Source organism: Oncorhynchus mykiss, chromosome 12 (genome assembly GCF_057628025.1).
Source record: "Oncorhynchus mykiss isolate SJ-2025 chromosome 12, ASM5762802v1, whole genome shotgun sequence".
NCBI classification, from domain to species: domain Eukaryota; kingdom Metazoa; phylum Chordata; class Actinopteri; order Salmoniformes; family Salmonidae; genus Oncorhynchus; species Oncorhynchus mykiss.
Window position 1 is genome coordinate 38,437,038 of NC_143033.1, and position 27,379 is coordinate 38,464,416.

Here is a 27,379-nt window from a genome sequence, read left to right on the forward strand (position 1 = left end):
TGTATTTGGCTCCATCCATCTTCCCATCAATTTTAACCATCTTCCCTGTCCCTGCTGAAGAAAAGCAGGCCCAAACCATGATGCTGCCACCACCATGTTTGACAGTGGGGATGGTGTGTTCAGGGTGATGAGCTGTGTTGCTTTTACGCCAAACATGACGTTTTGCATTGTTGCCAAAAAGTTCAATTTTGGTTTCATCTGACCAGAGCACCTTCTTCCACATGTTTGGTGTGTCTCCCAGGTCTCTTGTGGCAAACTTTAAACAACACTTTTTATGGATATCTTTAAGAAATGGCTTTCTCTTGCCACTCTTCCATATAGGCGAGATTTGTGCAATATAAGACTGATTGTTGTCCTATGGACAGAGTCTCCCACCTCAGCTGTAGATCTCTGCAGTTCATCCAGAGTGATCATGGGCCTCTTGGCTGCATCTCTGATCAGTCTTCTCCTTGTTTGAGCTGAAAGTTTAGAGGGACGGCCAGGTCTTGGTAGATTTGCAGTGGTCTGATACTCCTTCCATTTCAATATTATCGCTTGCACAGTGCTCCTTGGGATGTTTAAAGCTTGGGAAATCTTTTTGTATCCAAATCCGGCTTTAAACTTCTTCACAACAGTATCTCGGACCTGCCTGGTGTGTTCCTTGTTCTTCATGGACCTCTGAGACTATCACAGTGCAGGTGCATTTATACGGAGACTTGATTACACACAGGTGGATTGTATTTATCATCATTAGTCATTTAGGTCAACATTGGATCATTCAGATATCCTCACTGAACTTCTGGAGAGAGTTTGCTGCACTGAAAGTAAAGGGGCTGAATAATTTTGCACGCCCAATTTTTCAGTTTTTGATTTGTTAAAAAAGTTTGAAATATCCAATAAATGTCGTTCCACTTCATGATTGTGTCCCACTTGTTGTTGATTCTTCACAAAAAAATACAGTTTTATATCTTTATGTTTGAAGCCTGAAATGTGGCAAAAGGTCGCAAAGTTCAAGGGGGCCGAATACTTTCGCAAGGCACTGTACTGTCTTGTCTCATCACTACAACTCCTGTACGGGCTCGGGAGAGACAAAGGTCGAGAGCCATGCATCCTCCGAAACACAACCCAACCAAGCCGCACAGCTTCTTAACACAGTGCGCATCCAACCAGAAGCCAGCCACACCAATGTGTCAGAGGAAACACCACACACCTAGCGACCTGATCAGCGTGCACTGCGCCCAGCCCGCCACAGGAGTCGCTAGTGCACGATGAGACAAGGATATCCCTACCGGCCAAACCCTCTCTAACCTGGACAACGCTAGGCCAATTGTGCGTTGCCCCATGGACATCCCGGTCGCGGCCGGCTGCGACAGAGCCTGGGCTCGAAGCCAAGGTCTCTGGTGACACAGCTAGCAATGAGATGCCCCCCCTCCAACATAATTTTGAGAATTTATCAGTACATCCAACTGGCCTCACAAATGCAGACCACGTGTATGGCGTCATGTGGGCGTGCAGTTTGCTGATGTCAACGATGTTATGAACAGAGCGCCCCATGTTTGCAGTGGGGCTATGGTATGGGCAGGCATAAGCTACAGACAATGAACACAATTGCATTTTATCGATGGTAATTTGAATGCACTGAGATATCATGACGAGATCCTGAGGCCTATTGTCATGCCATTCATCCGCCGCCATCACCTCATGTTTCAGCATCAGTTTTTCCATGGTCTGCATACTCACCAGACATGTCACACACGTCAGCATTATTGAGATGCTCTTGATCGACGTGTTCCAGTTTCCAACAATCTCTAGCTAACCTCATCGCAGTTGCTGTCTCTGGCTCTGAATGCTCGGCTATGAAAAGCCAACTGACATTTACTCCTGAGGTGCTGACCTGTTGCACTCTCTACAACTACTGTGATGATTATTATTATTATTATTTGACCCTGCTGGTCTCTATGAACATGCACTGTTAAAATATCAACCCGACACAGTCAGAAGAGAACTGGCCAGCCCTCAGAGCCTGGATCCTCTCTAGGTTTCTTCCTAGGTTCCTGCCTTTCTAGGGAGTTTGTTCTAGCCACAGTGCATACACATCTGCATTGATTTCTGTTTGGGGTTTTAGGCTGGGTTTCTGTACAGCACTTTGTGACATCGGCTGATGTAAAAAGGGCTTTATAAATACATTTGATTGATTGATTGATTGAAGAGGAGTGGGACAACATTCCACAATCAACAACCTGACCAACTCTATGCAAAGGAGATGTGTCACACTGCGTGAGGCAAAGCCTTTGCCGATGACAAGCATACCCATAATATGATGCAGCCACTACCATGCTTGAACAGAATGAAGAGTGGTACTTAGTGATGGATTTGCCCCAAACGTAACGCTTTGTATTCAGGACATACAGTTAATTTCATTAACACATTTTATTGCAGTTTTACTTTTGTGCCTTATTGCAAACAGGATGCATGTTTTTGGAATAGTGTATTTTGCATGCTGTGGTATCTAGCAAAATACACTCAGGGGCTAGTTTATTAAGTACACGTTCACGAAAATGGTTTGCTCCTACAGACAGTGAGTCACGTGGCCGTGGCTTGCTATATAAAGCAGGCAGACAGGCATCAAAGCATTCAGTTACTGTTTGATTGAACGTTAAAATGGGCAAAACAAGTGACCTAAGTGACTTTGAGCGTGGTATCATTGTCAGTGACAGGCGCGCCGGTTGTAGTATCATAGAAGCGGCCAGTCTCCTAAGCTTTTCAAGCACGACAGTGTCTAGGGTTTACCGAAAATGGTGCAACAAACAAAAAACATCCAGTCAGCGGCAGTCTTGTGGGCTCGTTAATGAGAGGTCGAAAGAGAATGGCAATAATTGTGCACGCTAACAGGCAAATAACAGCGCAGTACAACAGTGGTGTGCAGAATGGCATCTTGGAACGACGGTCCTTGCCACAGATGGACTATTGCAGCAGACGACCACACCGAGTTCCGCTCCTATCAGCTAAAAACAAGAAGAAGTGCATCCAGTGGGCACACGATCACCAACATAGGACAATTTAGGAGTGGAAAAGCATTGCCTGGTCCAACAAATCCCAGTTTGAGTCAGAATTTGGTGTAAGCAGCATGAGTCCATGGCCCCTTCCTGTCTGGTGTCAACGGTACAGGCTGGTGGTAGCTCAGGACTGAGAGGTAGCTCAGGACTAAGAGATAGCTCAGGACTAAGAGATAGCTCAGGACTAAGAGATAGCTCAGGACTAAGAGATAGCTCAGGCAGGTTGATGGCTCTGGCGGATCCTGGCTGAATGGCGGCTCTGGCGGATCCTGGCTGAATGGCGGCTCTGGCGGATCCTGGCTGACTGGCGGCTCTGGCGGATCCTGGCTGACTGGCGGCTCTGGCGGATCCTGGCTGACTGGCGGCTCTGGAGGATCCTGGCTGACTGGCGGCTCTGGAGGATCCTGGCTGACTGGCGGCTCTGGACAGACGGAAGACTCTGGCGGCTCTGGACAGACGGGAGACTCTGGCGGCTCTGGACAGACGGGAGACTCTGGCGGCTCTGGACAGATGGGAGACTCTGGCGGCTCTGGACAGACGGGAGACTCTGGCGGCTCTGGACAGGCGAGGCGCACTGTAGGCCTGGTGCGTGGTGCCGGCGCTGGTGGTACTGGGCCGAGGACACGCACCTCAGGGCGAGTGCGGGGAGGAGGAACAGGGAGTACTGGGCTCTGGACACGCACAGGAAGCCTGGTGCGGGGAGCTGCCACCGGAGGGTTGGTGTGTGGAGGTGGCACTGGATGGAGCGGACCGTGAAGGCGTACTGGAGATCTTGAGAGCAGGGCTGGCACCAACCGCCCTGGCTGGATCTTCACCCTAGTCCGGCAGATGTGGGGAGCTGGGATTTAGCGTACCGGGCTAAGCACGCGTACTGGGGACACCGTGCGTTCCACCGCATAACACGGTGCCTGACCAGTACCACGCCCGCCACGGTTAGCACTGCTAGGAGCACTGTAGCGCTGTGCTGGCACAGGACGTGCAAGGCTAGGGAGGTGTACAGAAGGCCTGGTGCGTGAGGCTGGCACAATCTTCACCAGACAACTAGCACGCACCTCAGGACGAGTATGGAGAGCTGACCCAGGTGCCATCAAATCCCCGACACGCTCCGTCGGGCGAATGCCGTGCCTCATGCACCAACACAGCAACTCCCTCATAACTCTCTCCTCCAATTTCCCCATTAACTCCTTCACGGTCTCTGCTTCGCTCACCTCCAACACCGGCTCTGGTTCTGGTTTCCTCCTTGGCTCCTTACGATAAACAGGGGGAGTTGGCTCAGGTCTGACTCCGGACTCTGTCACACCCTCCCTGTGCCTCCCCCCAATACATTTTGCGGGCTGACTCTCGGGCTTCCATCTGCGCTGCCGTGCTGCCTCCTCAAACCGCCGCCTCTCCGCTTTGGTTGCCTCCAGCTCTGCCTTTGGGCGGCGATATTCCCCTGGCTGTGCCCAGGGTCGTTTCCCGTCTAGGATCTCCTCCCACGTCCAGGAGTCTTGATTCTCCGGCCGCTGTTGCTGCTGCCCGTTACCACGCTGCTTGGTCCTTGGTTGGTGGGTGATTCTGTAACGGTTTTCTTCCTGGGAAGGAGAGGAGGACCAAAATGCAGCGTGGTTATTGTTAAGCATCTTTAATAAAGACGAAAACGTAAACATTATACAAATACAAAATAAGAAAACGTGGCAAAACCGAAACAGTCCTAACTGGTGCATAAAACACAAAGACAGGAAACAATCCCCCACAAAATACCAAAGAATATGGCTGCCTAAATATGGTTCCCAATCAGAGACAACGATAAACACCTACCTCTGATTGAGAACAACTCCAGGCAACCATAGACTTACCTAGAACACTAAACTGAACACAACCCCATTAATCTACAAAACCCCTAGATAAGACAAAACACATAAATCACCCATGTCACACCCTGGCCTAACCAAAATAATAAAGAAAACACAGAATACTAAGGCCAGGGCGTGACAGGTTCATCCTTGGGAGCAATTTCCAAACGCCTGAAGGTACCACGTTCATCTGCACAGACAATAGTACGCAAGTATAAACACCGTGGGACCACGTAGCCATCATACCGCTCAGGAAGGAGACGTGTTCTGTCTCCCAGATATGAACGTACTTTGGCGCGTAAAGTGCAAATCAATCCCAGAACAGCAGCAAAGGACCCTGGGTCTCGACCCTGCCCTGTGCAACTGGGTACTGGACTTCCTGACGGGCCACCCCCAGGTGGTGAGGGTAGGCAACAACATTTCCACCCCGCTGATCCTCAACACTGGGGCCCCACAAGGGTGCGTTCTGAGCCCTCTCCTGTACTCCCTGTTCACCCACGACTGCGTGGCCACGCACGCCTCCAACTCAATCATCAAGTTTGCGGACGACACAACAGTGGTAGGCTTGATTACCAACAACGACGAGACGGCCTACAGGGAGGAGGTGAGGGCCCTCGGAGTGTGGTGTCAGGAAAATAACCTCACACTCAACGTCAACAAAACTAAGGAGATGATTGTGGACTTCAGGAAACAGCTGAGGGAACACCCCCCTATCCACATCGATGGAACAGTAGTGGAGAGGGTAGTAAGTTTTAAGTTCCTCGGCGTACACATCACAGACAAACTGAATTGGTCCACCCACACAGACAGCATCGTGAAGAAGGCGCAGCATCGCCTCTTCAACCTCAGGAGGCTGAAGAAATTTGGCTTGTCACCAAAAGCACTCACAAACTTCTACAGATGCACAATCGAGAGCATCCTGTCGGGCTGTATCACCGCCTGGTACGGCAACTGCTCCGCCCACAACTGTAAGGCTCTCCAGAGGGTAGTGAGGTCTGCACAACGCATCACCGGGGCAAACTACCTGCCCTCCAGTACACCTACACCACCCGATGTCACAGGAAGGCCATAAAGATCATCAAGGACAACAACCACCCGAGCTACTGCCTGTTCACCCCGCTATCATCCAGAAGGCGAGGTCAATACAGGTGCATCAAAGCTGGGACCAAGAGACTGAAAAACAGCTTCTATCTCAAGGCCATCAGACTGTTAAACAGCCACCACTAACATTGAGTGGCTGCTGCCAACACACTGATTCAACTCCAGCCACTTTAATAATGGGAATTGATGGGAAATGATGTAAAATACATCACTAGCCACTTTAAACAATGCTACCTAATATAATGTTTACATGCCCTACATTATTCATCTCATATGCATATGTATATACTGTACTCTATATCATCTACTGCATCTTTATGTAATACATGTATCACTAGCCACTTTAAACTATGCCACTTTGTTTACATACTCATCTCATATGTATATACTGCACTCAATACCATCTACTGTATCTTGCTTATGCCGCTCTGTACCATCACTCATTCATATATCTTTATGTACATATTCTTTATCCCCTTACACTTGTGTCTATAAGGTAGTAGTTTTGGAATTGTTAGCTAGATTACTTGTTGGTTATTACTGCATTGAACTAGAAGCACAAGCATTTCGCTACACTCGCATCAACATCTGCTAACCATGTGTATGTGCCAAATAAAATGTTATTTGATTTTATTTGATTTTTGAAGATGCTGGAGGAAAAAGGTATTTATATCCACAGTAAAACGAGTCCTATTTTGAAATAACCTAAAAGGACTCTCAGCAAGGAAGAAGCCACTGTTCCAAATCCGCCATAAAAAAGCCAGACTACGGTTTGCAACTGCACATGGGGACAAAGATCGTACTTTTTGGATAAATGTCCTCTGGTCTGATGAAACAAAAATAGAACTGTTTGGCCATAATGACCATCGTTATGTTTGGAGGAAAAAGGGGAGGCTTGCAAGCCAAAGAACACCATCCCAACTGTGAAGCAGGGTGGCAGCATCATGTTGTGGGGGTGCTTTGCTGCAGGAGGGACTGGTGTACTTCACAAAATAGATGGCATCATGAAGCTGGAAAATTATGTGGATAATGACTCCAAGCATACTTCCAAAGTTGTGGCAAAAATGCTTAAGGACAACAAAGTCAAGGTATTGGAGTGGCCATCACAAAGCCCTGACCTCAATAGAAAATGTGTGGGCAGAACTGAAAAAGCATGTGCGAGCAAGGAGGCCTACAAGCCTGACTCAGTTACACCAGCTCTGTCAGGAGGAATGGGCCACAATTCCCCCCAACTTATTGTGGGAAGCTTGTGGAAGGCTACCTGAAACATTTGAAACAAGTTAAACCATTTAAAGGCAATGCTACCAAATACTAATTGAGTGTATGTAAACTTCTGACCCACTGGGAATGTGATGAAAGAAAAAAAAGCTGAAATTAATCATTCTCTCTACTATTATTCTGACATTTCACTTTCTTAAAATAAAGTGGTGATCCTACCTGACATAAGAATGGTCATTTTTACTATGATTAAATGTCAGGAATTGTGAAAAGTTTAAATGTATTTGGCTAAGGTGTATGTAAACCTTCAACTGTATCTGTATTTGAAAATAAGGTCTTTAAACATCAAATTGATACTTGCAATGCAGATTTGTTCACCTTGTCCAATTTCAGACTAAGTTGACAGTTACCCTGTGGATAATGCAGAGACAGAGAGTCTGGGAACAAATTCCACATAAGGTGAAGAACTAAGGAAGGCTGTTCATGAACATATTTTAATTTAATTGGGAACTAGCTAGCTAAATTATACAAAATACAAACGTCTATCCATAGGAAGTTGAGGCTCCAAACTAGAAGGATCCACTGCAGGGAAAAATATGATAATTATTTTGCTAGAAATAATCTAGTTAGCTATCTTGGCAGTTCTAGTTAGCTATATTGCTGTCAGAGAAACCACAGAACAAGGAACTAGGGTAAGCTTTAATAATAATGTAACATATACAGTGCATTCGGAACGTATTCAGACCCCTTGACTTTACACATTTTGTTTTGTTACAGCTTTATTCTAAAAATGCATTATAGTTTTTTCCCCCTCATCAATCTACACACAATATCCCGTAATGACACTTAAAAAAAACCCTGAAATATCACATTTACAAAAGTATTCAGACCCTTTACTCAGTACTTTCTTGAAGCACATTTGACAGCCTCAAATCTTCTTGGGTATGACGCGACAAGCTTTGCACACCTGTATTTGGGGAGTTTCTACCATTTTTCTCTGCAGATCCTCTCAAGCTCTGTCAGGTTGGATTGGGAGTGTCACTGCACAGCTATTTTCAGGTCTCTCCAGAGATATTCGACCGGGTTCAAATCCGGGCTCTGGCTGGGCCACTCAAGGACATTCAGAGACTTGTCCCAAAGCCATTCCTGGATTGTCTTGGCTGTGTGCTTAGGGTCGTTGTCCTGTTGGAAGGTGAACCTTGGCCCCAGTCTGAGGTCCTGAGCGCTCTGGAGCAGGTTTTCATCAAGTATCTCTCTGTACTTCACTCTATTCATCTCTCCCTCGGTCCTGACTAGTCACAGAGGAACCATTGGGGACCATTGAGTTCATGGTCACCTCTCTGACCACGGCCCTTCTCCCTCGATTGCTCAGTTTGGCCAGGCGGCCAGCTCTTGGAAGAGTCTTGGTGGTTCCAAACTTCTTCCATTTAAGAATGATGGAGGCCACTTTGTTCGAGGGAACCTTCAATGCTGCAGACATTTTTTTGGTACCCTTCCCTAGAGCTGTTACTCTACATAATCCTGTCTCTGAGTGCTACGGGCAATTGCTTCAACCTCATCAAATCAAATTTTATTTGTCGCATACACATGGTTAGCAGATGTTAATGCGAGTGTAGCAAAATGCTTGTGCTTCTAGTTCCGACAGTGCAGTAATATCTAACAATTCCCCAACAACTACATAATACACACACATCTAAAGGGGTGAATGAGAATATATACATGTAAGTATATGGATGAGCGATGGCCAAGCGGCATAGGCAAGGTGCAATAGATGGTATAAAATACAGAATATACATGCGATATGAGTAATGTAAGATATGTAAACATGATTAAAGTGGCATTATTTAAAAGTGCATTGTATAAAGTGACTAGTGATCCATTTTTTAAAGTGGCCAGTGATTGGGTCTCAATGTAGGCAGCAGCCTCTCTGAGTTAGTGATGGCTGTTTAGCAGTCTGATGGCCTTGAGATAGAAGCTGTTTTTCTGTCTCTCTGACCCAGCTCTGATGCACCTGTACAGACCTCGCCTTCTAGATGGTAGTGGTGTGAACAGTCAGAGTCTTGAGTGGTTGATGTCCTTGATGATCTTTTTGCCCTTCCTGTGACATCGGGTGCTGTAGGTGTCCTGAAGGGCAGGTAGTTTGCCCCCGGTGATGCGTTGTGCAGACCTCACTACCCTCTGAAAAGTATTGCGGTTGTGGGAGGAGCAGTTGCCGTACCAGACGGTGATACAGCCCGACAGGATGCTATCGATTGTGCATCTGTAAAAGTTTGTCAGGGTTTTGGGTGGCAAGCCACATTTCTTCAGTCTCCTGAGGTGCTGTTCCGCCTTCTTCACCACACTTGTTTGATTGCCTTGCGGAAGGAACAGCTACACTGTCAACCATTTCAGCGCCATTTCGTGCTGCTTTGAGACAAGTGTGGGGACTTGTCTTGATAAATCAATCAATTTCAGATTTGTCACTGAATCTCCATTTGGATATTGGTTAGGCTACAATTAGGGTGTGGAAATGTTAGCTAAGCTCAGGTGAGGGCTGCTAATGATCATCTTGTCTAGTTGGCTCATTTATTAGCACTGATCAGAACATTTGACAGCATGTTATGTAGCTTAACATGTGGTTTATTTTGCTCTTCACTCGCAGTTGATTAGTAGCCTAGGCCTACTCCTGACAAAAAGCCTGTGACTTGTCTTAATCAATCAATGTGATTTTGTTTCACTGAATCTCCATCTGTATATTTGGTTAATTCTCTGGCTGGGCAAATAAGTGGAGGTGGTATAGCTTATATATTCATTTGCAATCATCTATAACTGATCAGAAAATTTAGCATACAATACTGTAGCCTAAATCAAGTGTAGACCTATTATTTTGCTCGATCGCGTAAAGGCAACTCCAAAAGCCTGCGGAAGTTGTGAAAAATTAACATGAGACTTACATGCTTTTGAAAATATAAAATATAGATTTATTTTATATCTGTATCATGATGAATATCTGAGACTCTACGCCTGCTCCCTAACAATGCGGAGTAAGGGTAGGAAAGAGGTGAAACGTTGCTCAAAAAAGCATGGGCTCTGTTTCAAAATGTAACTTTTTTATGACTGCAGATCCACAAGTTGCCGTGACGCAAGTTGTGTGGGTTATATTTCATTATATTCACAGCCTACTATAAAATATGTGTTTTGACTGTGATCAGGGTAGCCTAAGTGTTTTTTCTGTTTTAATGAACAAACTAACTGTTGATTTCATGTGCATGGCAGCCATCCAGCCTATAGCCAGCACAGAACAGTAACATAATTAAACTCAAAGTATACCATTATATTCTTTTGAAAATACATTTTATTAGTCTTGTGTTTATGACATGCCTAAAACAAATGAATGATGGATTTCTTTGTGATTAAAAAAAAAAAATAGACAACGGTTCACATCTACCACTCCTAACCTTTCTGGCATGGGATATATAAAATACTTATCTCGACAAGAATGTGGTAAAGAATGTGGTAAAGATGGGACCGTATGAATTGGGTTCTAAAAAACATTGGCAGATTTTTTTTTTTACAGGCAACATACTCTAAAGTATGTTTGCAAAGGGTTGAATATACACTCCAAGAAATACAGCACTAAAGTGAAAGGACCACTTTTGACCTTCACGTTATGATACATGATTGATATTATTTTCGCCCAATCACAAATTGATATTTACATATGTTAACCAATCAAACTGCATATGGAGCAGGAAGTAGGCTGTCCCCGATAGTTACGGTAGGTAGCTCGCTTTTGAACGCTTTCTGTCTCGACCGGGCACGGAGGTAGAGGACGTTTGAGTCACTGAGAGGATCAGCAAATTGTATTTTTGGTATAAAATCAGACAACATGTTTTCCCGCATTGCAAGACCCACACTTTGTATTGCTAATAGAAGCTTAACCACCTCCTCACAGGTAAATAATAAGATTAATATATATTTTAAAAATACATAATTTTGTCAGCCAAAGAGATAGTTAGCTTAACGTGACTAACGTTATCATTAGTTAGCTAGCATGGTTGCCATCTAGCGTGTCAGAATAGTTAGACAGCCAGTTAACTAGCTATAACTTGCAATGTAATATGTACACTTCGAACGCGTTGAGCCACCGCAGAATGGTCTAGATTGTTTCAAACGAGTGATAGTTGCCGACCATATCGTATAAGTTAGCTATAGCTTGCTGGCAAGGATGTGTACACGATTGAAAGCTGTGTGCACTGTATAAGGTCAACAAACGTTTCCTTCACTTTTAAGGTCCGCAAGGCATGTGTTTTGTCAGTTGTCATCTCTAGTTTGTCCTCCATGACATGACGGTAGTGAACCACCTCTGATGGCCCATTTCAAGTTTTTATGAATGATATTAGGATTAGTTTGTTGGGCCTTTTTTTTTCTTCAAATTAAGGTTTCAGCTAATGTATCCATATGTAACACACATGAGGCACAACATTAGCCTTGTATTTAAGTCATGGTTAGCCCAGGTGATTATAAACTAAAACTACTGATAATATGCAATACAATAGCATACATTTTTTTGCCATATTTCCTTTCTACACCCGTTTGAGCAAAACTGCAAGGTGTTTCATCAATCCTGTGTTTATTTTATCCTTGACACAATCTGTGTTAAATATGTTACTTTGGGTTGGCATTGAAAATGACACAATGTAATAATTCCAGAGCCTTTTACATTGATCAAGAAGTAACCTCTTGAATATAATCTGTTACCATTATCTGTGAGCTTAATGTAAGGGTGGCTTACATTCTTTCTACAGCTTAATGAGCATTGAATCGCCCACTCTGAAATACTGGCTTCTCAGGAAGTGGGTCTAAGTGGTTTATGGCCTACAAAATACCGTCTTTGATATCAGCAAATGACAAGGAGTTATTGTGCAAAGATACATTGCAAAGTTCTACATTGAATTTGGACTATAACCCTTGATCTAATGGAACCCATCCTTCAAAACCAACAATGAGTCTGTCGCTCATTTAATCTTATTGCTGGTAATAGATGCACATCTGTATTCTAAAATACAGTTTGTGATGGAAATCTTCAAAAACACAGAAGATATGTTGGTTCTGTGTGATTTTATGTCAGAAATGCGGTTAGTAGCCAGGATTTCTAAAATGTGCAGAACAGTATCATTAACATAGATAGACAGTCAGTGAAATTGTCTCCTCTCCCCTCAGAACAATGCGAAGGTGGCAGTGCTGGGTGCGTCCGGCGGTATTGGCCAGCCTCTCTCACTGCTCCTAAAGAACAGTCCTCTGGTGGGCGAACTGTCTCTCTTTGACATTGCCCACACACCTGGAGTGGCAGCTGACCTCAGCCACATCGAGACCAGGGCCCACGTCACAGGTAAGACACCTTCCTGCTGGACATCAGCTAAGCTACTAGTGTCTTGATGCTGTATAGTGAAATGAGTGTGAAAATGTCTGCTTGGTTGATGGCATTTAACTATCATGATTCCTTCACTAGGTTACATGGGTCCAGACCAGTTGAACGCTGCACTGAAAGGCTGTGATGTCGTTGTCATCCCCGCTGGTGTCCCAAGAAAACCTGGTGAGTTCACCCAAGTTGACAATGTGATTCATACTGAAGAACATCATGTTATGCTTTTCTTTCAATTGAGAAGTGCACACATTACATTTTAACGTGAACTTCTTCCAGGCATGACCCGTGATGATCTGTTCAACACCAATGCCACCATCGTGGCCACACTGGCCGACGCCGTCGCCCGCAACTGCCCCGAGGCCATGATCTGCATCATCGCCAACCCTGTAAATACACCACTACCTCCTCTCCAGACACCTCACAGATTAACTCACCCTCCTGACGACTCACATTACTCTAGAGCAGCTCAGATGTCTAGAGTTAGAGGCCTTAGTGTTGGAGAAAAGCCATTTTGGTTTGTTGCCAAAGAGAAGGTACTACTGGCTTTCAGGAATAGAGGTCAAGGCTTTAATTTGGAAGGGAATTTATTTTCCATGCCAGCTCTGTTTAGTTCACTGACTGTGTTTCGATGCTTCAGTCAATATGCCCTTTAATGATACAATATCTTGTTTGAATACATGTTAAATGGTAAATTCTTAAATATACAATTGGTTGTGTACATAGGAACAGTTTTGTTTCCAATCCATAGGTCAACTCCACTATTCCCATCACATCAGAGGTCATGAAGAAGTATGGCGTCTACAACCCCAATAGAGTGTTTGGAGTCACAACATTGGACATCGTCAGAGCCAACGCTTTCGTTGCAGAGCTGAAAGTAATCCATCTTCAAGCTGCAGAGGATTGAGGACCTCACTCCTCATGTTCCCTATACACACCCTCTATACCTTTGGCACATCAGGAGTGATCTCAAAGTTCACAGGGATATCACCCTGAACGGAAAAACGCTTGTTTTGCTTGTATCTTAGATGTTTTTTTGTTCAGCAGCAAATGCTAGTCAGCTAGTATCCACTCATTGTATAATGATTGGCAATGCTAGATGGCTGACTATTTGGTGTTTTGTATTGCAGGGCCTTGACCCAGCACGTGTCAATGTACCAGTGATTGGAGGTCATGCAGGAAAGACTATTATTCCTCTCATCTCACAGGTAAGAATTAAGGGCTTTTTCACAGAAATAAAAAATCCAATACCTGAATGATTGTCTTGCAATGCCATCAGTAGGCCTACATCTTAATCTAATTACAAAGATAACACACTTTTGCAATTCTCTACTGTTTCATGTAATTTCATTCTGTTGGTATTTGAGCTATTAGATATCCCACCCCCCTATTGGAGACAACTGTGTTTATGGCTCCCTCTAGTGTGTAACATTTTATGGTGTGGATCAAAGCGAATGAGGGTTGTTCTACAGTAGGAGGCCTTGATTAGGTATTTTTCATTAGTCAGGGTCTTTAAGAAATTCCTCATTCATGGTCATTTAAAAATGAAGTTGGAAAATAAAAAGTGTAAGGTTCTCACTAAACAATGCTTTCCCTGTGAATAACTATACACATCACATTTTTTTTTTCACCTTTATTTAACCAGGTAGGCCAGTTGAGAACAAGTTCTCATTTACAACTGCGACCTGGCCAAGATAAAGCAAAGCAGTGTGACACAAACAACAACAGAGTTACACATGGAATAAACAAACATACAGTCAATGATACAATAGAGAAGCTCTATATACAGTGTGTGCAAATGAGGTAGGATAAAGGGGGGTGAGGCAATAAATAGGCCATAGTGGCAAAATTATTACAGTATGGCAAATTAAACACTGGGGTGATAGATGTGCAGAAGATTGCGTGCAAGTGTGCAAGTAGCGATACTTGGGTGCAAAGGAGCAAAATAAATAATATGGTGATAAGGTAGTTGGATGGGCTATTAACAGATTAGCTATGTACAGGTGCAGTGATCTGTGAGCTGCGCTGACAGCTGGTGCTTAAAGCTAGTGAGGGAGATATGAGTTCCCAGCTTCAGTGATTTTTGCAGTTCGTTCCAGTCATTGGCAGCAGAGAACTGTAAGGAATGGCGGCCGAAGGAGGAATTGGCTTTGAGGGTGACCAGTGAAATATACCTGCTGGAGAGCTTGCTGCGGGTGGGTGTTGCTATGGTGACCAGTGAGCTGAGATAAGGCGATGGCTTTACCTAGCAACGACTTATAGATGACCTGGAGCCAGTGGGTTTGGCGACGGATATGAAGCGAGGGCCAGCCAATGAGAGCATACAGGTCGCAGTGGTGGGCAGTATATGGGGCTTTGGTGATAAAAGTGTTGGAGGCTATTTTGTAAATGACATCGCCGAAGTCAAGGATCGGTAGGATGGTCAGTTTTACTAGGGTATGTTTGGCAGCATGAGTGAAGGATGCTTTGCTGCGAAATAGGGAGCAGATTCTAGATTTAATTTTGGATTGGAGATGCTTAATGTGAGTCTGGAAGGAGAGTCTAACCAGACACCTAGGCATTTGTAGTTGTTCACATATTCTAAGTCAGAATCGTCCAGAGTAGTGATGCTGGATGGGTGGGTAGGTGTGGGCAGCGATCGGTTGAAGAGCATGCATTTAGTTTTGCTTGCATTTAAGAGCAGTTGGAGGCTACGGAAGGAGAATAGTATGACATTGAAGCTCGTCTGGAGGTTAGTTAACAGTGTCCAAAGAGGGGCCAGAAGTATACAGAATGGTGTCGTCTGCGTAGAGGTGGATCAGAGAATCACCAGCAGCAAGAGCTACATCATTGATGTATACAGAGAAAAGAGTTGGCCCGAGGATTGAACCCTGTGACACCCCCATTGAGACTGCCAGAGGTCCGGACAACAGGCCCTCTGATTTGACACACTGAACTCTGTATTGATTTGATTTGTCATGTGCTGAATACAACAAGTGTAGATCTTACAGTGAAATGCTTACTTACAAGCCCTTAACCAACAATGCAGTTAAGAAAAATACCCCCAAAAATATGAAATATAAGTAACAATTAAAGAGCAGCGGTAAAATAACTAGCGAGGCTATATACAGGGGTTACCAGTACAGAGTCAGTGTATGGGGGCACCGGTTGGGTTGGGTAAGGTAATTGAGGTAATATGTACATGTAGGTAGAGTTATTATAACATCCACATGTCTCTCTGTAGGCAACACCCAAAGTGGAGTTCCCAGCCGACCAGTTGTCTGCTCTGACTGCTAGGATCCAGGATGCTGGCACTGAGGTTGTGAAGGCCAAGGCTGGAGCAGGTAGGCATTGTTTGTTACCCTGAGTACTGACCAATGACTGTCTATATATGAACAAAGCCATCGATCATGTGACACCTTTCATTCCTATTTGAAGACGATAGTGCATTGAAATCGGTTAAGATGGCATCTCATGGAAACAACATGCGCAGTTTGAGCTACTCCAGGAAGTGACGTTGCAGGCTAGCTCAGTGCTGCCTCCTCATTGATTAAATGCCAATTTATTCTTGCTCCGGAAATGTGATCCGGAGGCTCCGTACGGAGGGTTTGACACCATTGCAGAGCCTCCGGAGGGCAAAATGAGCAATGTACCACAGCGCCGTGCGCCTCCCAAATTTTGTAACGATGCGGAGGGCTCAGTATAGCTCCGCATTGACATGATTGGTTGGCGGTAGGTGGGGGCGGGAGGTCCTGTATAAACACACTCACTTCCTTGACAACTATCTTCACAACAGATTTGCTCTGCGAAGTGCAGGAAGTATGAATTCCCTGACTTCTGCAGAGGCCGCATCACAGTAAATGCTGTACAGCCACTGCAGATAATGGATTGACCATGCAGAGCCTTTAACTCAAGTTGAAGGCTGACCGGGCTACTGCAGGCTGCCATTGGCAACTAAATTATCTAAATTAACTTGTGTGTGTGATTATTATTTTTTTATGTAAAAAAATCAGTTCAGGGACATTAAAAGCAGTTATTGGTACCATTATTTTTTAAAATATTTTTTTACATTTCACGAAGATTGAGCACACTTCATTTTTTTCATTCACTATAATGGGGTGGATCCTGTGTTTTAACCACTGATTGAGCTCTAACTGGCTAACCTATTTGTGTTCAGGCTCTGCTACGCTGTCCATGGCCTACGCTGGGGCTAGGTTTACCTTCTCTGTCCTGGACGCCATGAACGGAAAGGAGGGAGTCGTAGAGTGCGCGTATGTAAGGTCAGAAGAGACCGAATGCAAATACTTCTCCACACCTCTCCTCCTTGGGGTAAGTCCTGCACCACCTTATTAATAGATTTATAACTTGGAGACAGAAATTTCACCTTTTGCTTATTAATGTTGTACTTAAATCAATGCCTAATCACTTTTATTTGGTGAAAATAATTTTTAAATATATTTTGAATGGTTTATATCCCTGAACCTCTTGTGGCCCTTAATGCGCAGTCTGATCGTGTGGGCGTTAGGAAACAAATTTGAAGATATTTACATACACCGCCCTGATTGGCTGTTAGATGGTCTAGGTCTAGATTTGGGTCAAATGTTTCATCCTACCTGAACCAGCAGAAATTCCTGGCATTTTCACAATTTCTGTGTTATTTTGACATCGTAGTGTAGAAATAAATATATTTGTTAGTGGAAAATCACATTTGTAACTGCACTGCCCCTTTCAAGTTCCTATCTGAATGACGGACACTTTTTTCTTGAATACAGTTCATAATCTGAAGTTGTAACCAGTAGGAATATTTTTGTTCTTTTAGAAACACGGAATTGAGAAGAACCTTGGACTGGGCAAGCTGTCAGCCTTTGAGGAGAATCTGGTGGCTGATGCCATTGGTGAGCTGAAGGGCTCCATCAAGAAGGGCGAGGATTTTGTTGCTAATATGAAGTGAGCAGGATTTGAAACTCTCAACCTGTGGTTATTTATATTGTCCAGTCACATAAATGGTGCCAGGCCTCTCCAAAATCAAAGTTTCATCATGCCTGACAAAGCAATAGTTTGTTACTGATCAGAAATATTTACTCAAACAGTTGATCTCACCATCTTGAGCTTGATCAATGTAGGTTTGAGAGGTATCTCTGAGAGAATCATGACTGACAGTATATTTTGTATGGCACTTATGTTTTCAATTTGGAATGTCAAAGTAGGCTCCACGTAACTATGCATGGAATTATTTGAGTAGTATTTTGTCTTTGCCCATCAACTCAACTATTGTGGCTTCTTTCAAATGTATAAAGAAATCTCAACCACCATTTACATTTTGTGATTTGTATTTTAATATTTTAGGGGAAGGGGTCCATGGAAATGTCAATCAGTATTCCAAATGTATTACCTTGAGTCTGTCAATGATATTCAGTTATACATTTGAATTTGGACATCAAAATGTGTAACAAGTGGCATCCAGCTGCAAATTTTTTTTTTTTCCAAACGCCGAAGGACATTGAACATGTTTTAGAATTCATTTGGATCTGTTGAGCTATGGGGAAAGTGTGGTCGTGAAATGGAATATTTGGAATGAGCTCATTATTACCTTGTAACCAAGGAGTACCACAGCTAAATCACACTACAAAACAGACTCTTGCTAGCTAGAGATAAAATATGCAGACATATATATTTTGACTAACCTTTGCATATCTATGGTTGGTGGCGGTAGCTGATTACCATCTGAGATCAATACCTTTTCCTTTCAAGTATTTTACACTAAATTAAACTAGCTAACTACAGTTGAAGTCAGAAGTTTACATACACCTTAGCCAAATACATTTAAACTGTTTTTTACAATTCCTGACATTTTAATCTTAGTAAAAATTCCCTGTCTTAGATCAGTTAGTATCACCACTTTATTTTAAGAATGTGAAATGTCAGAATAATAGTAGCGATTTATTTCAGCTTCTATTTCTTTAATTTAATTCCTTTAATCACATTCCCAGTGGGTCAGAAGTTTACATACTAATTGAGTGTATTTGGTAGCATTGCCTTTTAAATTGTTTAACATGGGTCAAACGTTTCGTGTAGCTTCCCACAATAAGTTAGGTGAATTTTGGCCCATTCCTACTGACAGTGCTGGTGTAACTGAGTCAGGTTTGTAGGCCTCCTTGCTCGCACACGCTTTTTCAGTTCTGCCCACAAATTCTCCTTAGAATTGACAGCACGCGTCTCCTTCCTGAGCGGTATGACGGCTGTGTGATCCCATGGTGTTTATACTTGCGTACTATTGTTTGTACAGATGAACGTGGTACCTTCAGGTGTTTGGAAATTGCTCCCAAGGATGAACCAGACTTGTGGAGGTCTACAATTCTTTTTTTATGAGGTCTTGGCTGATTTCTTTAGGATTTTCCCATGATGTCAGGCAAAGAGGCACTGAGTTCAAGGTAGGCCTTGAAATACATCCACAGCTACACCTCCAATTGACTCAAATGTGGTCAATTAGCCTATCAGAAGTTTCTAAAGCCATGACATAATTTTCCAAGCTGTTTAAAGGCACAGTCAACTTAGTGTATGTAAACTTCTGACCCACTGGAATTGTGATACAGTGATTTATAAGTGAAATATTCTGTCTGTGAACAATTGTTGGAAAAATTACTTGTGTCATGCACAAAGTAGGTGTCCTAACTGACTTGCCAAAACTATAGTTTGTTAACAAGAAATTTGTGGAGTGGTTGAAAAACAAGTTCTAATGACTCCAACCTAAGTGTATGTAAACTTCCTACTTCAACTGTATGTGTTCATTGTCATGATGTTACTTAAACAACATGAAATAAGTGGAACCAGGTGCAGGCTGAGGCAAAATATGATATTTGCTGTAATACTTTCAAATGAATCTTTTACCTCATGACTTCTCTGCTTGAAGTGTCCATTGTTATTGATCAAAATAATGTCTACCTGGATTCATCATGCCAAGAATCAAAGCATCAAGCCCTTCAAGTCTATCGAAGACCAGTACCTGTCAATGATTTATAAACTCAGCAAAAAAAGAAACATCCTCGTACTGTCAACTGCGTTTATTTTTAGCAAATAGTAAATATTTGTATGAACATAAGATTCAACAACTGAGACATAAACTGAAGTTCCACAGACATGTGACTAACAGAAATGGAACCCTGTGTGCCTGAACAAAGTGGAAGCTACAGAAATGCACTTATTAATGTCTACATTCGTTTTTGCCACATTTATTATAGACACCTTAATGCATACTTTATAATGTGAGCTAAACAAAGAAAACATATATACAAACATTTTCCTTAGAGTATAATTGTTTAGATCACTAATGTTACTGTCCCCACTCCTATCAAAAAATACTTTATGTAATTTTGAAACATTTAATGTAGAATTCCATTCATTCCTATGGAGGACTGCTCCTACTGGGGAGTGCCAATAATGAAGACCTGCGGCTTCAAAGCCTTTCTATGGCCAATACATAGCATCAGCAATCCAGGGTTTATGTACAGCATTGGTTTCTACCTGTGTGTGATGGAGGATTTAGCAGAATGGTTGAGAGACTTGTACGATATTGACTGAACAATATGCGCTCGAGACTGGCACAGTTCTCTGTTCCCACGCCAATAATTTCACAATGAGGGGTGGGAGAGATAATTCAGAGAATTATGGGATGGTGTGACGGGTCCAGCTGCCAACAACTGGTGCCACCTGGTTTTCGTGTCTCTATGGGTGTTACGCTTGTAAATTTGGCCCAACCTGCCACTTTCCTTGGCCGGGACGACATCTCAAATTTAATCAGTTGATGAAAGCAGATAAACACTGAGTATACCAAACATTAGGAACACCTTCCAAATATTGAGTTCCACCCCCCACAGAGGCTATTTAGATTAGAAGGAATCCAATAGAGTACATACATATTTAATGTATGTGTTATTTTATTTCAGTAGGATGGAGAAGAAATGGAATACCTGGAATATTACTCAAAGCTATTCTCAATATTGCTATACAGCATAGGGCATGCTGCACACTAGGCAGCAGTGTACACTTGTTATGTTTGGACAAATGAGCTGCTCATTGTGTATTACAGTGCATTGACAAAGTAGATGCATTAAAGGTGTCAAGAAAAGGAAGCATGGATAGATCATGCTGGTCCCCGTTGCTCTGCTGAGTCACACTGTGACACAGCTTCTGTCACCTACGTCACCGCTCCACACTAGATGCTGGTGTAATAAATGACTTATGTAACTGAATCATTGCTGGCCTGTCCTCTCCAAGGATGGCTTCTAACCAAAGGCATGTAACATCTCACTCTCCTGAATCACCAGGTTTATACAATAAAGTCCCAAAGGGACAGAGTGGAAGGACAGGAAGAACGGTGGACTGTGGTTGTCGTTTCGTCATAGAATAGAGACACGCGTTAACATCAGCAAACCGCTTGCCCATACAACACCATACATGCGCTGTCTGCCATCTGCCCGATACAGTTGAAACCATGATTCATCAATGAACAGCCCACTTCTCAGAATGCCAGTGGCCATCGAAGGTGAGCATTTTCCCACAAGTCGGTTACGACGCTGAATTGCAGCAAGGTCAAGACCCTGGTGAGGACGACGAGCATGCAGATGAGCTTCCATTAGACGGTTTCTGACAGTTTGTGCAGAAATTCTTTGGTTGTGCAAACCCACAGTTTCATCAGCTGTCCGGGTGGCTGTCACAGACAATCACGCAGGTGAAGAGCTACACATTTTAGAGTGACCTATTATTGTCCCCAGCACAAGGTGCACCTGTGTAATGATCATGCTGTTTAATCAGCTTCCTGATATGCCACACCTGTCAGGGGGATGGATTATTTTGGCAAAGGAGAAATTCTCACTAACGGATGTAAACAAATTTGTGCACAAAATGTGAGAGAAATTAGCTTTTTGTGCATATGGAACATTTCTGGGATCTTTTATTTCAGCTCATGAAACACAACTTTACATGTTGCGTTTATGTTTTTCAGTATATATAAATTGTGCTTCATTCCTAAAAAGATTACCATAATGGAATGAAGTCCTTTATGTAATGATTAACATTTAAATGAGTGCTGCTGAATCCTGTCAACTGTACCTTACATTTTATTTTCACCTCGGTCAGATACTGGGATATTAACAGCTTTGCTGTAGCACTGGTGACAGATGATGACCTTGTTTTCTTCTCACGTTTTTAATCCCTCTCCCATCCATCCGTCCATTCTCAGCCCATAAACTGGCCCAGTGACAGGGCACGCCAGTCCACGAGATCAAAGGCAGGTTGCCGGGGCGCCCAGATGGCCAGGGTACAACCATGACCACCACGCTGCTCCTGAGTCGTCACGCCCAGACCACCCTCCAGCCCGTCCTCTGGACCCTGTCCGCAACCACCTCCACTTCCTCCCCCAGGGGCCTAAAGTCAGCCAGGACCAGGGTTTCCCTATCACTAGACCCAAGGACTCTGAGCTTTTTTCTCCCCCAAACGCAGTATCAGATCCTCCCTCAACCGCAGTATCAGACTCCTTCTCCCAACAGGTAAGAGAATGATGGTGATGGTATTGATGAAGATTTTAGTAATATTGATGATGAACCTACTAGCTGTGCCACCAGAGACTCTGGGTTCGCGCCCAGGCTCTGTCGCAGCCGGCCATGACCGGGAAGTCCGTGACCGGGAGGTCCAAGGTCCGTGGAACAACATGGTTGTGGACAGAATTGTAGAATCTCCACATGAGACCCGGACAGAGTCTGAGGACAAAGTGAGGGAAATGATCTTGGAGAAACTGAAAATGGCCCACAGGACTGGAAAATCCACCACTGGCCCAAGTGACAGGCCCAGGGTGATAGTAGTCAAGTTCCTGAGGTTCAAGGACAAGGTAGCTGTTATGGAAAGAGCCAAAAACTTGAGAGGAACTTACATCTTCCTCAACGAGGACTATCCTGAAGCTGTGCACCAGAAAGTAAAGAACTTATCCCAGCCATGAAAGCTGCCAGAGCGTGTGGGGACATCCGCTATGACAGGCTCTTTGTCCACCCTCCCTCCCAGAGAGAGTCAAGATGAGAGATGAGAGAGTCAAGCCTATGGGTTTGTAGCTTCAACCCCACATCACACACTTCCACAAACCAACTGAATAATGGACTGCTGAATGTATATATTTTTTTCTTGCTTTGTTTGCTCTTTTCCATATTGTGTCTATCTCTGATAAACTACCCAGGAAAGGTAAAAAAAAAATAGCCCATATTAATATATGTAGCCTTAGAAATAAGGTTAATGAAATCAATAACTTGTTAACATCAGGTAACATTCATATATTAGCCATTTCTAATTAATTTGATGATACAGCAGTAGCAATATAAGGATATTACATCTATCAAAGGTACAGGAATGCTTATGGGGGAGGTGTTGCTGTATATATTCAGAGCCATATCCCTGTAATGCTTAAAGAATATTGTATGTCAAGTGTTATTGAAGTGTTGTGGTTGCATGTTCACCTAAAACCTATTATTTTGGTGTGTTGCTATAGGCCAACAAGTGCTAAATAATATGTGTGAAATGCTTGATAGTGTATGTGATATAAACAGCGAGGTCTACTTTCTTGGGGACCTGAAAATGGACTGTTTTTTATCAGAAAAAAAGATAGGGCAGACGTGCTTCTAGCTCCTAGGAAAATTTGCAGTATTTGTTTTGTGTGCTATTTTTTTACATTATTAGCCCAGTACGTTTTTTTTGTGTTAATACATAGTGCCCGGGAAGAACTTTTGGATATCAGCGCGGCGGTAACTCACCAGCATTACGACCAGGAATACAACTTTCCCGAATCGGATCCTTTGTTAGTTCGTACCCCCCAAGGCAATTGAACTGATTAGGGAATGAGATATTAGGGAATGTAACAAACTCTATTTCACAGAAACATGGCTCTCTCTGGATATACTGTCTAAGTCCGTATAGCCGTATAGTCATCGTGCAGACAGGAATAAATATCTCCCCGGGAAGAAGAAGGGCAGGGGTGTATGTTTCATGATTAACTACTCAGGGTGTGATTGTGATAACATACAGGAACTCAAGTCCTTTTGTTCACCCAACCTAGAACGCCTCACAATCAAATGCCGACTGTATTACCTCCCAAGATAATTTTCTTTGGTTACAGTCACAGTTGTGTATATTCCCCCTTAAGCCAATACCACAACGGCCTTCAAAGAACTTCACTGGACTTTATGCAAACTGGAAACCACATATCCTGAGGCCGCATTTATTGTAACTATTAATACCTACATTAACCAGAAACTGTGAATAGATGGCAGCATTCGCGCAAAACTGAAAGCACGAACCACCGCATTTAACCATGGCAAGGTCACTGAGAATATGGCCAAATACAAACAGTGTAGTTATTCCCTCCGTAAGGTAATCAAACATGCAAAACATCAAAATAGAGACAAAGTGGAGTCGCAATTTAACGGCTCAGACACAAGACGTATGTGGCAGGGTATACAGACAATCACGGATTACAAAGGGAAAACCAGCCACGTAGCAGACACCAATGTCTTGCTTCCATCCTCAGAGCATGAGCAGACCAGCTGGCTGGAGTGTTTACGGACATATTCAATCTCTCCATCTCCCAGTCTGCTGTCCCCACATGCTTCAAGATGTCCACCATTGTTCCTGTATCAAAGGAAGCAAAGGTAACTGAACTAAATGAATATCGCCCCGTAGCACTCACTTCTGTCATCATAAAGTGCTTTGAGAGACTAGTCAGGGATAATTTCACCTCTACCTTACCTGACACCCTAGACTCACTTCAGTTTGCATACCACCCCAATAGATCCACAGACGATGGAAATGCCATCGCACTGCACACTGCCCTATCCCATCTGGCCAAGAGGAATACCTATGTAAGAATGCTGTTCATAGCTCAGCATTAAACACCATAGTACCCTCCAAGCTCATCATTAAGCTTGAGGCCTTGGGTCTGAACCCCGACCCTGTGCAACTGGGTCCTGGATTTCCCGACGGGCGACCCACAGGTGGTGAAGGTAGGAAACAAAACTTCCACTTCGCTGATCCTCAACACTAAGGCCCCACTAGGGTGTGTGCTTAGCCCCCTCCTGTACACCCTGTTCACCCATGACTGCATGGCCACGCATGCCTCCAACTCAATCATCAAGTTTGCTGATGACACAACAGTAGTAGGCCGGATTACCAACAATGACGAGACAGCCTACAGGGAGGAGGTGAGGGCCCTGGGAGTGTGGTGCCAGGAAAATAACCTCACTCAACATCAACAGTTGATCGCTTGGCACCTAAAACCCTCAAACTTTTACAGATGCACAATTGAGAGCATCCTGTCGGGCTGTATCACTGCCTGGTACGGCAACTGCACCGCCTGCAACCGCAAGGCTCTGCAGAGGGTGGTGCGGTCTGCCCAACACATCACCGGGGGCAAACTACCTGCCCTCCAGGACACCTACGGCACCCGATATCACAGGAAGGCCAAAAAGATAATCAAGGACAACCAAAGCTGGGACCGAGAGACTGAAAAACAGCTTCTTTCTCAAGGCCATCAGACTGTTAAATAGCCATCACTAGCACATTATAGGCTGCTGCCCTATATACATAGACTTGAAATCACTGGCCACTTTAATTACATTAGTCACTTTAATAATGTTTACATATTTTGCAATAGTCATCTCATATGTATATACTGTATTATATTCTACTGTATCTTAATCTATGCCGCTCTGACATTGCTCTTCTAAATATTTATATATTCTTAATTCCATTCCTTTACTTTAGATTTGTGTGTATTGTTGTGAAATTGTTAGATGTTACTTGTTTGATATTGCTGCACTGTTGGCGCTAGAAACACAAGCATTTCGCTCTACCCACAATAACATCTGCTAAACATGTGTATGTGACCAATACAATTTGATGTGATTTGATCAAGCTGTCCACTCAAGAGGAAGCTTCTTACTGCATCCAGACACTGCACTTGATGAATTTATGAAATTGCTTATTCCAATTATTGATAAATATGCACCTGTTATGAAACTGACTGTTAGAACTGTTAAGGCTCAATGGATTGATGAGTAACTGAAAATGAAATGTACTCTAAATGAAATTATGGGCAGAAAGACAAATTCAGCTCCTTCATTCATTGAATCAGATGGCTTATTTTAATAATTACTTAATTGGCAAAGTGGGCAAACTTAGGCAGGAAATGCGAACAACGAACGGTGAGCCATCGTACTCATGCATAAAAAAATAAAATAATGAAAGAACAGCATTGTAAGTTTGAATTATGCAAAGGTAGTGTGGGAGAGGTAGAATTGTTTTAGTTTTTTATAAATCAATAATGACAAACCTGGCATTGACAACTTAGATGGAAAGCTACTGAAGATGGAAGCTTACTCTATAGTCACTCCTATTTGTCAAATCTGTAATCTGAGTCTAGTGGAAAGTCTTTGTCCTCAGGCCTGGAGGGAAGCCAAAGTCATTCCGCTACCCAAGTGGTAAAGCGGTCTTTACTGGTTCTAACAGCAGACTTATCAGCTTGCTGCCAGCTCTAAGCAAACTGTTGAAACGTATGTGTTAACGTATGTGTTATGGCTTTTCAACCTGTGCCATATCATGGATTCAGAGCGATCTAAGAGAAGAGAGGGAAGAGAGGGTTTTCTTTAATAGAAGCTTCTCTAATGTCCAACATGTAGGGTGTGCTGTACTGCAGGGCAGCTCTCTAGGCCCTCTACTCTTTTCTATTTTTACCCGGCTTTGTAGTGACGCCTCAAGCCCACTCTGGAAATTTGACGTGTTTGAAGACTATATTGTTCCAAACAAAATGTTGAAAAAATAAGCTAAATCAAAAAGAGTAGTTTTGAGATATTCATATAATTTTTTAAAATGTTGAGTACATTTATGTAGTAATGTGTATTTCAGAATCTAGACATACTCCAAATTTGAGAGAACACTATAATGAGTATAATGACACCAAGATGTTGTCTGTATTATGTACTGTTAACAGATCATAGGGTCTTACATGTATAAAAGGTATAGGTATAAAAGGGGCCTAAAATGGCCACTTTCATCATGATTTTCATAAAAATGTTTAGTAATACAAATTTAAAAAGCTTGTTAGACATCTTTCCTGTTAATGAAGTTACTATGTGAGAATTGCCATAAAAATCTGAAATACCTCCCAAAAATTATGTTATCCATATATATTATCTACATGAACTATAACCACTACAGTATAATAAAGTTAATAGATGTAGATTAATTCATTATGATTTCATTTTTATGTTTTATTTAACCAGGCAAGTAAGTTAAGAACAAATTCTTATTTACAATGACGGCCTACACCAGCCAAACCTGGACAACGCTGGGCCAATTGTGCACCGCCCTATGGGACTCCCAATCACGGCCAGTTGTGATACAGCCTGGAATCAAACCAAGGTGTCTGTCGTGACGCCTCAAGCACTGAGATGCAGTGCCTTAGACCGCTGCGCCACTCAGGAACTCACTTGGGAGCCCACTCGGGAGCCCACTCACAGCTATTGGCAGCATTGCCTTGGCTGGGTTGCTGGGTGAGCTTCTTCCTTTTGTTCCTCTTGGGAATCTACCATATTAGAAAAAATGAACCATGATTTAAATCAAAAGGTCCCTGGTGAGAAATCCTCCAAATTAAGCAACCATCGCAATTAAGAGAGTCCATGTACTGTATTTAGCTACTGACAATTGTCAAACCCATTAGTAAAAGCGTTATACTGCAAAATGCAGAGGTAGCAAAATGCAGTTCGGCCCCCCAG

The 27,379-nt window shown here is 43.2% G+C and overlaps 1 protein-coding gene across 1 annotated transcript; it reads left to right on the forward strand.

The window, feature by feature from the left end:
* The first annotated feature begins 10,978 nt into the window (after positions 1–10,978).
* LOC110537548 (malate dehydrogenase, mitochondrial) lies at positions 10,979–17,884 on the forward strand. The gene is made up of 9 exons (XM_021623671.3): positions 10,979–11,123; positions 12,392–12,560; positions 12,681–12,764; positions 12,873–12,982; positions 13,345–13,470; positions 13,724–13,801; positions 15,817–15,916; positions 16,750–16,901; positions 17,392–17,884. The coding sequence occupies exons 1-9, from the start codon at positions 11,058–11,060 to the stop codon at positions 17,521–17,523; spliced, it is 1,017 nt and encodes a 338-aa protein (XP_021479346.1). The 5' UTR covers positions 10,979–11,057; the 3' UTR covers positions 17,524–17,884.
* Positions 17,885–27,379: the final 9,495 nt, after the last annotated feature.

What these genes read in the sequence shown, in the direction of transcription:
- LOC110537548 (XM_021623671.3), top strand. Translation starts at nt 11,058, where the DNA reads ATGTTTTCCCGCATTGCAAGACCCACACTTTGTATTGCTAATAGAAGC. An exon ending in GACCAGGGCCCACGTCACAG is followed by an intron (nt 12,561 to 12,680) that starts GTAAGACACCTT and finishes TTCCTTCACTAG; the next exon opens with GTTACATGGGTCCAGACCAG. An exon ending in GAAGGCCAAGGCTGGAGCAG is followed by an intron (nt 15,917 to 16,749) that starts GTAGGCATTGTT and finishes ATTTGTGTTCAG; the next exon opens with GCTCTGCTACGCTGTCCATG.